The sequence below is a fragment of the Hyposmocoma kahamanoa genome, unplaced genomic scaffold (genome assembly GCF_003589595.1).
Source record: "Hyposmocoma kahamanoa isolate Upper Pololo Valley unplaced genomic scaffold, ASM358959v1 86, whole genome shotgun sequence".
Taxonomy (NCBI): domain Eukaryota; kingdom Metazoa; phylum Arthropoda; class Insecta; order Lepidoptera; family Cosmopterigidae; genus Hyposmocoma; species Hyposmocoma kahamanoa.
Window position 1 is genome coordinate 15589073 of NW_020654289.1, and position 13524 is coordinate 15602596.

The 13524-nt window shown below is 37.3% G+C and overlaps 1 protein-coding gene across 1 annotated transcript in view; it reads left to right on the forward strand.

The window, feature by feature from the left end:
* LOC113234828 overlaps window positions 1-13269 on the forward strand; it is a 29282-nt gene extending 16013 nt beyond the window's left edge. The window contains exon 2 of the mRNA XM_026470335.1: window positions 12190-13269. Coding sequence (XP_026326120.1) covers window positions 12190-13170 — 981 coding nt within the window. The 3' untranslated portion in view covers window positions 13171-13269. The remainder of the gene's footprint in view (window positions 1-12189) is intronic.
* The last annotated feature ends 255 nt before the right edge of the window (window positions 13270-13524 follow it).

Consider the following 13524-nt stretch of genomic DNA (forward strand, 5'->3'; position numbering starts at 1 on the left):
CTGTTTCCCGCGCAGTCTCTATTGTCTGAGTTTGCTGTATCGTTTTTAGTCGTATTACGCAAAATATTGGTAAACGGGACAAAATATGTAAGTACGTATATTCATACTTTGTTTAATAGAGCGGTGGAAGCTCAGTGGGTGAAAGTTTGCTCCTCAATTGAAAGGTTGAATTCCTGTGACATGTGCAATCAAGCTATGTACTTTTGTTCGAATATCGCCTCCAGTGCCACGGAACAAGATCCGTGGATATGTTGGCTTCATGTGCTGCTGTCTGTGCCTAACATTTTAAGGTGTAAAGTTAAATTTTGGGGATGCTTAGTAACGGTGAAATAGACCATCGTTATGGAACCTGTTTGTCAAAAAAGATTCTCAACCCTTGGAATAAGAGTGAAGTCCGGAACCCGCATAGGGCCTGAGTTGCAGACAGTTGTATCTCTTTTCTTAGAGGAGACCCGTACCCAACAGTGTGACATGTAATAGGTTAATAATGACGATGAATACTTTATTTTAGTAAAATAATAGTTAAGAAACACAGCTGTCGTAAATGGGTACCTATTGTGTATGCATATTGTTTTTCACCAGTTGGTTCCAGTTTAGCAGTTTATGTATATTTTCATATTGTTGTAAGGCTGTATTTTCTATCAAAATGATGCGTAAATTCGAATTTTAATGAACTACGACATTGTTCTATGGACATATGCTAACTTTCATTGTAATACTTACCGTAAGATCTAGAACTGTCGATAAACAAACCCACTAGATGTTTGCTCGTTAGATTTACATGATTATCTGCAGTCTGAGTAAATCTAGCTAAAGCCAGATTGAATTTTAGACAATGAACCGCCTTGGGCCGCATTAATCCTCGAATTTCGACTCTCTTAGTTTATAAGTATATTACGATTGTGTTTGTTAATATCAGCTGTATTTTAGTAGTAATAGAACTCCATGTGATAGAGTTCCTCGAGCAGTACTGTCAACTTAACTATTTCTGCCGTCAAGCACATATTCGTATTAGAGATCTGTAAGTAATACGAGTAATATTACGATTATGATATCATGCATCAATGTAATGTAATATCACACATTATTTTGTAGAATTAGACATCACTTATAACAATCACCCGATTCGACACAATGCCGAACAGACTGACTGTTTTTACTGACGCACGTGATTGTTTCAGTTTGCAATATAAATATTACCAAAATCTTTTAATAGTGAAAGCTATATTGTTATGTCTGCGTTACCATGGAGCAATAAATTCAAGAGGACTGCTAATCTCCATACTACAGATCGTAACTCAAAAAAAGGTAAAACTTCCGTCTTATATCTAGATGGCGCAGATCAATTAATATATTAATATAGTGGTTAACGGTGTTGGTGATACAATCATTACATATTTACTGTAAAAAAAGTTAGTTAGAACGAAGGCGACATTTGGGAATTCGTTTCGGCTGTGTGGCGTTTGGGAAGCTTAGCCACATCTTCAGGTCGTCAATCACACAAAGCTTATAAACTAAGGCATTTAACCAGTGCGTTCTACCAGTTATGTTCTACGAGAGTGGACATTAACAACAGACCTCGTCCATAAATTCAAGGTCGCTCAGCGTGCGATGGAGCGAGTTATGCTTGGGGTTTCTCTGATGGACCGAATCCCTAACGAGGTCATACGTCAGAGAACTAAAGTGACCGACATAGCTCGCAAAATCAGTAAGCTTAAGTGGCAGTGGGCCGGGCATGTCTGCTGGAGGGTTGATTGCCGATGGAGCAGACTTGTTCTAGAATGGCGACCACGTCAAGGAAAACGTAGTGTGAGACGCCCTGCGGTACATATCATCATTACATCATCATCATCATCAGCTTACACGCATCCACGTATAAGCTGATGATGGTGATGATGAGAAAAAGTATTAATTGTGTCTACTATTTGTTGACCCAAATAAATTAAAACAAAAAAAAAGTATTTTCCTGTTATCCCTCCGGACTATATGATTTATTTCATGGTTCTTACTTAATTATGAATGAGTACTACAGCACACAGTACTAGCACTTCCCACGTTTGAGATAAGGTTTTGGTGTAATTGCTGACAATTACACCAAAACCTTATCTCAAACGTTAATTATTAACGTTAATTAATGTCTGAACATTATTGATATACCGATCGAACAAACATAACGAAAAAATCCATCGATTCGGTTGGACTGGAATCTGCGTCTGTTTGCCAAACCGGGACTACAGTAAAATAAATATTGCAATTGTCAGATATGTCATTATTATACGTAAGGCGCACAAAAAAATACTAAAAATGGTCAGAAATGAATTCATTGTTTCTCAAAATATTCTCCGTTAGCGTTAATGCACTTTCTCATACGAATGAACCAATTTTGAAAACATTTATGCCACTCGTCCATGACAATCTCTGAAACATATTTTTCATACCCTTCGACAGCCTCTTCAGGTGATGAAAATCGTTGACCGCGTAACTGGTTCTTAATTTTTGGAAATAAATAAAAGTCACAAGGTGCCAGGTCGGGACTGTACCCGGGATGGGTCATAAGGTAAACGTTGTTCACCTTCAAAAATTCATTTGTCTGTTTGGTCGTGTGAGAACTGGCATTATCGTGGTGCAAGATGATACGGCATTTACGGCTATTTTTACGGAGTTTGTCAATAACATCCGCCAAACAAATGCTCGTGTACCAATCACTATTCACGGTACAACGATTCTGCGAAGCAACAGTAGCCACGTGTCCAATTTTATTAAAAAAGAAGCAATCATCCACTTGGAGGCACTTTTCACGCCATTTTGGTTGGTTTCAGCTCATCTTGAAAAACCCATACGCTCGATTGCTGCTTTGTTTTGGGATCGTAACTATAAATCCATGTTTCGTCACCTATTACTATGTCCCACACCAAATTTGACACCCCTTTTTTTTGTTGAATCTGGTAAGCATGGTATTGCACCAAGTGACGCGATCCGTTTTATGAGCCCCAGTCAAATAGTGTGGGATCCACCGAGAGCACAGGTTTTTCACACCCAAATGTTTGTGTAGTATTGATAGTATTTGACTCATGCCTATCCCTAAAGATGCCCGAATCTCATGGTATGTCATATGCCTGTCGGTTTTGATCATAGGGCGCACAGCATCGATGTTTTTGTTGTTCACAGCAGTGGACGGGCCACCAGAGCTACCACGAGCTGAGATTCACACGACCGCGTTTGAATTCTGCAAACCAGCTATAAATAGTCGTCTTGCATGGTGTTTCATCGCCAAAAGCAGTTTGAAGCCGAGCAAAGCTCCGCTGAGCTATTAAATTACACTTAAAGTCGTAGAAAATCATGCTACGAAAATTTTCACGAGTTAAATCCATGGTGTTGTAGACAACCAATTTCTAAAATGACGCCACAATGTAGAAACAAGCGACAGTCAGGTAAAACAAACTGTATTCTACAGCCAAATAGTTCCATTTTCAAATGCTGCAATTATTTTTTAAATATTACTTACTGTGCCCAATAGGTATACTTATACATTCTACGCAGAACGAGAGAACGAAACGATAGAAATTCGAATTCACCACATTTGCATTTTATGTCCACCTAGGTTTCTATTTAACATGATCGTTAGTAAACTACGAGCGAGCTGTATTTTCCTTTTTTTTTTAAATCCGCTCTCACGGGGAGTATCGTATGTCGGTCGGTCGACATGGATGTATCTCGAATAATTTGGGTACAGATTTTGATCGACTGGTACACGTAAACTCACTCACGTGTGGACGAAGCCTTATTTGCATGCTATTCTATCGCCGTGTCAAAAAAAGACAATTGTGTGTTAACTCAAAAAGTGTATTTTTGCAGAATCGATGAAAAACGAATTACTCACTTCCAGCTAAATATTATCAAAATTTACGTATAGGTTTAGTTTATTTATTACAGGCGTCTAAACAATTCCCTAGCCAAATAGCTAGCCAAATAAAAGGAAAAAAGAATTAAATATTTTTTAGAAACTTTTTTATTAAAACTGTTTTATCCAGAACTAGTTCGCAAAAAGTTTGTCTGAATTTGAGTTAAATAGTTTTATTTTAATTGTTTCTTTCAATATTATAACGATGGTTTTATTGAAGTGTAGATAACAAAATTTTACGTTCAGTAATGATATAATATCGAATTTTACATATTTTGAATGATAACACTATTGTAATAATAGTGCGATATTAGTGCTTGTTTCTGTTTTAAAGTTTTTAAAGTTTAGAAGGAGTATGAATACATTTCATTGTTTTTTTTTGTTATTTGTTCAGTCTAACCTTAGAGGATGGAATAGTCTAAGAGTCTAACGCACTTAAAAATAAAAAATTGAACTGACCGTATATTCTTCACATTTCAATAAATCGAGTAGCTAGATACTTGGCTGTCAATTCTCCATTGTATGTTCAACAAAAATTTTATCATTTGTCTACAGAATATAAGCCAGGACTAATTCTCCTTTGTATTGTAACATAGCCCCTAAATATGATATGTTTACTACATTTTATTCTAAAACACAAGTTTTCCCTAAAATTCTACACAATATTTCCATATTTCCATAAGTACCCTGTGGTTAAATCCACAAAGGTATCGTTGTCTACGGCGGCGTAGCGTTGTTACCTTAGTAGCTTTATTGCCTACGACAAAGAAACTGAGCTACGCTTGCACTGAATACAAAAATAGTGAAACACACGGTGAAATTTAGCATTCGTTCATTCATTTGGCGTTCGTGAATCGTGCATCGCTACACTTGCGATTTATAGGCGATTGCATCGATGCAAACGCTTGACTGCATCGATAAATGCGCGATTACATCGATACAACCGCACGATTGTATCGATGTAATCGCCTATAAATCCCAAGTAAAGCGATGCAATCGCGCGTTTGTGTCGATGCAGTCGCGCGCTTGCTTCGCGTTTGCATAATTGCTTAACAAAATATATAAATGTAGACGCTTAGCGGCTGTATCGCTACTACATCGCGTTTACATCGCTGCTAAAAGTCGCCATGTTTAACTGCTCTTAACAACGATGGTACGAGCAATAAAATAATATTTTATACACAACGTCATTGCTTCCCATTAAAAATATCGATTGAAAATGAATAAGAATTTTTAATCAGTTAAAAACGTACATTACAATTTGACGGCTTCTGTGGTCGAGTGGCTTGCACACCGGTTTTCATGGTGTCGCCATTTCTGAGGTCTCGGGTTCGATCCCCGGCAGGGTCAAAATAGAAAACTGACTTTTTTATATTGTCTCGGGTCTGGGTATTTGTGGTACCGTCGTTGTTTCCGATATCCATAACACAAATGCTTTAGCTACTTACTTTGGTATCAGAACAATGTATGTTGTCATGTTGTCTAATATTTATTATTACTTTTTTAATGCTAAACTAAAAAATTCAAATACAATATATAGCTCCGTGTTCCGGTTTTGAAGGATCAGAGTGCTGGTGAAATTACAGACACATGAGACTTGTCAACTTATGTCTCAGAGTGACAGGCATAGTGGCAATGTCCATCAAATTTTTAAATACCTAGCTTTAAATAGCGCTTAGCAGTAGGCGCACGATTTGTTCGTCCCGTCGCTGATAATAATTTCATTATTTATTTATTATTGTATTAATAATACTTTCTAATTTTTAACATAACAAAAACAAATTAAAATGTAATTTTTTTTAAACTCAAATTAATTTCTTAGTTTGAATCAGTACATTTTTTACTTATTACCAGCCGTTGGAATTGGCGAAGTATATTCATTTAAACTTTAAAGAAGTAATTCCCACGGAGTAGTTAATACCTCTCACCTCGAAAAATTCCGGAATTATTATATTGTATTTTGTTTCATATTTTTGATGTGTAACTTGTAACTATTTGGAAAATGAATGTATTTTTTCGGGTGTAAATTGCGTATATTTGTTTTTTCAAACAAAACAACGTGTGCGTTAGGTACACGAACGTACATTTTGTAGGATCAGCATATCACGTCTATTGACCGGCAATTAATATAATAATAATTAAGTGCCAGACAACCACACTATTTGACTTGCCCAAACTAGGACCCTACTCTATGAGTACCAGAGCAACGTAATTTACCTTACTTAGGTATACTTACCGATAATCGAACCCGTAAATAAGTCCCTCCTCTCCAGTGCCCATAGTGAAAACCGTCGGGCCACCGAGGTCTTTAATTAGGTCAACGCACCCGAAATGAATAAAAGACGAAATATACATCAGTTTTAATACTCACTCGTGAGCCATCGCACATTCCATCCATTATTCTAGTAGTTATTCTTTTAGTAATAAAGCTTATCAGTCTATCAGACTTTATCATTAAAAGTTGAATAAACCATACCGTTTCGGGCTCGGTGACGGTACATTATGGCTCAACTCACACTGGTGCAGAGTCGAAGCGTCGCGACACGTCATGTTTTTCGCCTATAGTATATGCATATATATTTTCCCATAATTAAGGTACAAATTTGTGTTATGCAAATATGGAAACCGGCGTCGACGCTTGGTTGCAGTCGAGCAGCTTCGTTCGTCGACGCGCGTTACTTGAGCGCAGTGCGACGTCAAATGTCGACCACACTGTGATCCGGGCCCACTAATGCGAGCGTCGTCGCACGTCGCCAGACGTTGTAGTTGAAAAACAGGACGCGACACGACGCTTCGACTCTGCGCTAGTGCGAGTTGAGGCTAAGACGGCAAAGTCATCAACCAGTTATGTCTAATATTAAGTAATGCTTGGCGGTGGTTTGCATGAACATTAGACATAACTGGTCGATGACTTTATCATTTCAGTCCACCGTTTCGTTTAGATATTTCTCTTTTATTTGTAAATATTTCTATATTTTAGATTGAAGTATTATTTACTCCGTGTGTATTATTTGTAATTTTAAATATTTAATGGGTACGTGTAATTAAATTTAAAAAAATGTTTCTGGGCATTATTCGTTGGTATTATCACTAAGTATGTGTATGTTTATTCACGTTACTATACAAACATAAGGGCGAAGCACACTGTTTAAAACGTAATACTATCATCTTGCTGGTATTACACCATTCCTACCCATAATATTTGAAGACATTGTAATTAACGACTCCTTCGTCTTCGTCACATCAAATACTCCATTTAATTACAGGCATATTACAAGTATGTAATTAATAGCGGTCCGCGTTGAGTGAGTTATTGTGAAATATTTACAATTTGTGAGGAGCAATGTCTTTGTCTGAAAATGATACGAATGAAGTGACAAAACCCATTATCTAAAGCTTGGGATTATTATTAATACAAATGTCGAACAAATACAAAGAAAATTCCATCGATCCGACTAGACTCGACCCAGTATCTGTTGCTTCACCGTGGCTAGAATAATAATAACAAACTGGTGGAGTATTTTCACAAAAATATATGAATGTCACGGTAATAAAACCATCATTATATTCATTAAAAATAAATATTAAAACTTTGGATGTTTTAAGTTGTTTTACTTCATACTGTTTTAAACGGTAGTGGCCCAGGTGGTGGACTGACAATCGCGAAACAAGACAGCGTAGTCGGATATTTAGGTACCAATTTGTTACACCAGATGTCGCGACGAGTACCAAATGGCTACTTTAGTGTTTGTAACAAATTCATTTTACATTGACGAGCTGCAATTTATGAAATCTACTCTAATTTCTAGTGATAACAAACAGATCAACTAAGCTGGAAAGGTAGGGAATTTAAGAAGAGTGGGAATATATAAATATTGTCACCATTATCCTAAAAAATCGTCATAATAAAATATATTCAAGCATCATTTCCTATCTTGATCAAAATCTGCGATGAATATGGCCAGGAAATTGGCTTCATTCATATTTCCACGTCTCTGGTTCAGTGAAGCTGATTAGTGGGCTGTGGTTCCGGTTGCAGAGGGTTCGATGCATTATGGTCCATTTTCTAAAGTACCTAGAAATGTGACAAGCGAAATTATATACATAGGCAATTACTTTTGGAATTATTAATAAGTAAATATGTATGTAGGTACATAGAATTTTGTGCGAACCCTACTTATTTGAATTGACAAAACTACTCTCTGAAAAAACAAATCTAAATTACAATGTCTCGTGAGTCTCCGTCCGCATGTCCATTCGATTCCGTTAATTTCGTAATCCACATTTAATAAATTCTTTTTTAAACATAGAAAATGGAATTTACGAAGTTCCAAACGGTGCAAGCTAAAAGCTTCTGCTGAAACTGCGTTCATTCACAGTTTTATTTCAAGCTCGAAAATAATTGTGTGTAGTGCTGGATGCAACATTTTATTCTTCAGGAGAGTGACAAAATTATATAGACTCGAGGTTCCATGTTTTGAATGTACATGCCTAAGGTCTACTTATTTTGGTAGTTTTATATTTCTATTCAAGCTCTGGTCCCCTCTTCGCGGAATTTCGCTTCCGATTTCCATTTTCAATTTCATCCATACGGCTGTCACGTACAAACTGTACAAATGTGTATTAAGTGCCCATAAAGAAATGGAAATTATTTACTAAACTAACGATCTTCTTATGTGAATTACTAACTGTGCTTACTACTTTTGCTGTGCTCATATAGCACTCTCTAACACTTTCTAAATTCAATAAAACCAAATTAAACGGCTGTTCCATAGCGTCCAGTATTTATGGAGATCTGACGTTGTTTACGCGTTTTAACAGAGGTCTTTTACTGGTAAACCCTTCGTCAAAAAGGTACCTATTTAAAAAACCGTTTCCCTTTATAAACATCGCGGCAAGTACACTGTCGGATAATCGGGTACGTTTTAAAGCTGGCTTAGTACTTCTCCCTTCCCCCCTCGAGTACCCCGCTCCCCAGTCGGAGGGTAGATGGTACTTCACGTGCGTTTTGACGCGATTATCATACCCCGACGGTATCTGAGCGCAATATTGTTTGCAGTTACGAGATGTGCGAAACAAAGAGGGTACTTTAGAATAGGTTTGTGGTATAAATTTGAAGATTAACAATAAAAATAGTTTGTATTGTGTTTGTGTGCAAAGAAACAGAACTAATATATCTATACGAATCCAGATTAACTTACATAGGTCGTCATAGTTTACAGGAAGGAAGAAAATATTATAAATATTTAATAAGCTGACTCAAATGAAATTTTCAGTTGGAATTCTTAATTTTCATTTCTGACTATGCGAATAGATGTAGAAAAAATTATAGGTGAGAAATAGTATATGTTATTGTGGAGAGCAGCCTATAAATCGTCTTGTGCATACGACTTCCGGGCGTATCCTCAAATCTATTTTTTTTTTTCGAACTTTATGTAGTCCTTGAATTGTCTATTATTTTTGATGAGCTCCTTTGCATGTATTTCATATCGAATTTATGTATATGAACTTAGCAGCAGTAACTTTTGTCATAATGTTAATAAAATCAGTGTTTCGTCATAAATTATTCCTTCCAGATTTTTTTTCATACCAAATGACAAGTCAGGCGCTTGCTGGTGCAATTACTATCAGTTGCAGGGCCACTCAGCTTTAAATAGCAAAAATCTGAGGAGCATTGCCACCGCACCCGTCATCCTGAGACATAAGTTGACAAGTCCTATGTGCCTGTAATTTCATCAGCACCCTTATGCTTCAATACCGGAACGCAGTAATGCTCACATTACTACTTGGCGGCAGAAATAGGTAACGTGGTAGTATCTTAGCTTGTGTTATAAAACAATCCAGCATCACGATTTAACTGCCTCAGTGGCCGAACGGTTAGCATGCTGGACTGCCACGCAGAGATCCCAGGCCCGATTCCCGGATCGGGAGAAATATTTGTATGGCCTACATTTATTTCTCTCGTGAGTTCGGGTGTAATTTGTGGTTGTCTATGTGTGTGTTCATGGCACTCGCGATACAGGGTTTTCCTAGTGCGGGGTTATGAGTGTGTGCGTTATTTATTTACTTAAGGCTCTTCTAGCAGTAAAAATCTATGTAAGCCAACTTGCTTTGCTTTAGTCTAAAGAAAACTTTGTCTAAGTAATCACATCCATTTTACTGTATTTTCCGACTTCGTGGCTGCTCTTTTAACCACCCCACGGGCGCGGTTTTTGAATCTGCTTCCTTTGTGACGGTTTTAATATGGAAATTAACGTTCGCCGCACCTCGCCAATCATATTTTCACCTATAAAACCCAAGTCCCTATGTAATAGTAATAAGGTAGAGAATAAAAGAGGATTTCATGAGCAGCCGTTGTGGTTAATTTTTCGCTAAAATCTGTACGACTCGACGGGTGTCAGCGTAATTGAATTATTTATGTGCTTTTTAAAGAGACTGGTTTGCAATATTATAATAATTGATATTTTGCAATGTTTTATAAAAGTGATTTGCGGACACAATACTACGTAACAGTAGGGACCTCACCTAACTTAGTACCTACGTTATTAGACAAGGCGTATCATTATAGTTTGTTTAACAATAAAAAGATACGATAACTTAGCTTACAGAGCCTTCTTTATTTTGTAAGTTATATTATATTATATTATATTATAGTGTAAGTTAAGTATTTTTAAGGTAAACATCTATGATTTACGTAGGTACAATCTCAAATGCGTTTTATAATTGTCGAGGAAATTCAAAACTTACACAATTGTAATATCTCTCACTATTTTCGAAATGGTTACAGATTAAAATCGAGATACACTTTTTATCACACGAGGGTGGCAGACGAGGGAGGAAGCAGTCATGTTTGCCTACCGTCGCTTACGTAAGATTTCCCCGCTTCACGCTCGCATCAACTGTTTGAATAGAGATACGCCACTCCGAATTTATTGTGAACAAGCTTCCCTCCCCTTCTCTTCCTTCCCCTGTAGTCTCCCAGCCTCCCCTAGTTCCATTGTCACACAAATCCGATGTATCGCTTTCGCTTCAAACTCTGTCATATGGTAATGTGACATATAATTCCTGTTAGCGTACTTTATTAGTAGGTAAAGTAGGTGGCAGGGACATGTTAGATTTGATTGTCAGTAGTATAATTTTGAGAGAGTAGAGAGTATAGTTTGTGTCTACAGTCAAATTAATACATACTAAATTAATGTTGTCCACTGGACGTTCTATGACAATTTTGAAATACATATAGAAGTGATTCTAATTTGCGTTTTAGGTCAATAAAAAAAATAAAACATGTCTGTGGAACGGTAGCGGTAACGTTTTGAAATAAAATAAATAGAAATGTGTATTTTGCGACAGAACGGTCGGATAGAAAAAAGACTAACAGCTGCACCATGTCAGTGTGTTTGAACGAGGATCGAGCTATCGGAATGTATCTTCGTCATTCGTACGCAATAAAACTGCGGTGAGCTGAAAAATCGATGTCGACAGACGAACCTACACTTTGATAGATGTGTGGTTGTATATCTAGGCTTTGGTCTAATTTGTCTGCTGGGATTCGTTAGTACAGGAAACAAACGAGACAAAAAGAAATGAAAAATATTAGGTATCCCGTTTGTAAATACTATACTAAATAGTAAGATAACGTGATGATAACCGGCACATGTATCGAAATCAAGTAGAATCTTTAAAAAAACGTTTCTTCTAATGTAAATGTTTGTATAGGGCACTACCTATTAATTTATATATCTACAGGTAGTACAAATCAGTACAAATTCATTAATCCATGTATATTTAATTAGTACTTCTAAATTTAGTCTCAATTAACATAATTAATTAAAACGAGTATTGCTACGAGGTTTGTCAACTACGTCGGCTTACATTTACAAGATACGATCAATGTTATTGGTAACTCGTATTGTTACCCCGATTTGTACTCATATATGGATTTTTCTTAACTTACTGATAAATTTTCACGAAAAATACGCTGTCGTAAATAGGTATAATACTAGCTTTGAAATGATACCGACTGGATACAACATCATGCATATCTGCTATCCTACATTTTTGTGCAGGACAACGCGATCTACTATTTCAGTGCGAATTTGTCGCCTAGAGAATACGATGGTTAGGTATGTTAAGGACGGTAGATATATCTCAAAGTGTAAATGCTCTTCAACCACCCCAATTGCGACGTGCACTCGTCGCTCGCATCCCATTCATATTTACACTTCAGTCGCGATTCGCCTAGCACAGACACTATTCCACTCATAATAACAATGAAACTTTTGTTCCAGATGAGCTCAATGCCTGAGGAGAAACCTCCTTCGGACCCTCACGCAAAGCTTCGAGAGATGCGCAATACCGACTTAGTATCAAGATTGTTAGCAGCAACTCCGCCGTATCTCTATAGTGCTCTACCACTTCAACCACACGCCTTCTTCTTCAGCGAGATGTTAAGGTCATTCGTCAACGCGAGACATGGTTGCCGACCACCCCATTTCCATCGTCGCTTCAAACGTCGCTCACACAAATATTTCGCTGAAAATGAAAATGATTGGCGACGTGAGTACACAAAGGATGAAGAAAAAAAAGACACAGATGTTCGTCCCGAAGTACCTCTGGAATTGACAGTAGATAAACAGCCCCGAGTTCGTGATCCATCGCCTAGGCGACTATCGCCGAAACCAGAACCAGCAAAACCGAGTGACAGCCCTGGTCCACCTGGCAGACAATCAACTTACGTCGACGTTGGTACCGAGGAATTGCCAAAACCTTCTCCATGTGCTCGGAATCCAGCTGATAATCCTGTACCAACATCAAACCTGATCCTTCCTCCACCGCCTCCAATGTGGTATCCACCTTTGTACAATCCACAATTCGGTGTGGACCCCTTAAACTTCTTTATCGACCTCCGCGTATCGGGACATATTTATGACAGGAAACGGGCGTTAGCCGAAGGGATTGACACAAATGTAAATCAGGACGTCAGGCAAGAAGATACCAGCTTAGACAAACGTTTGAGCAGGGATTTTGCGCAGAGACCTCGACACCTTTCGGCGTTCGCCGTACCGGTACGTTCGACCATTAACGTCGAAGGTCCAGAAAAATACTTCGAGAATGGACCGAAATCGGGAAAAGTGAACGGCACTTCGTACATTATGAGGAACTTGAAACGTGTCTATGAGCAGTTACACTCTGACGAAGAACGGAAGAAGAGAGAAAAGAGTGAAACAAAAGCTGAATCTTCCGATATTGATGATGACATTATTGATTAAACACTTTTAAGTCCAATCAAGTTCTATTTAATTGTTATCAAACGTTGATCTATGTAACTTAAAATGTCAAAAACCTGCGCTGCGGATGCGTCATCCGTATTTATGAATTCAATATGTATTTACATTCTGTATTATGAAATATAAGATGTTTTGTTAATTATTACGCTTAGAACCATAATCATAATCGGATCTCTACCTTTCTAGACGTTACGTTTTAAACATATTGTAATTGATGATTGTGATGATAATGTATGAAAAGAAAAATGATGTTACCATAAATAAAATAATTAACAATGTAGTAGCTAATATAATGTACCTATGTACTTTTAAAATGTAAACTAAACCTAAGGTTGT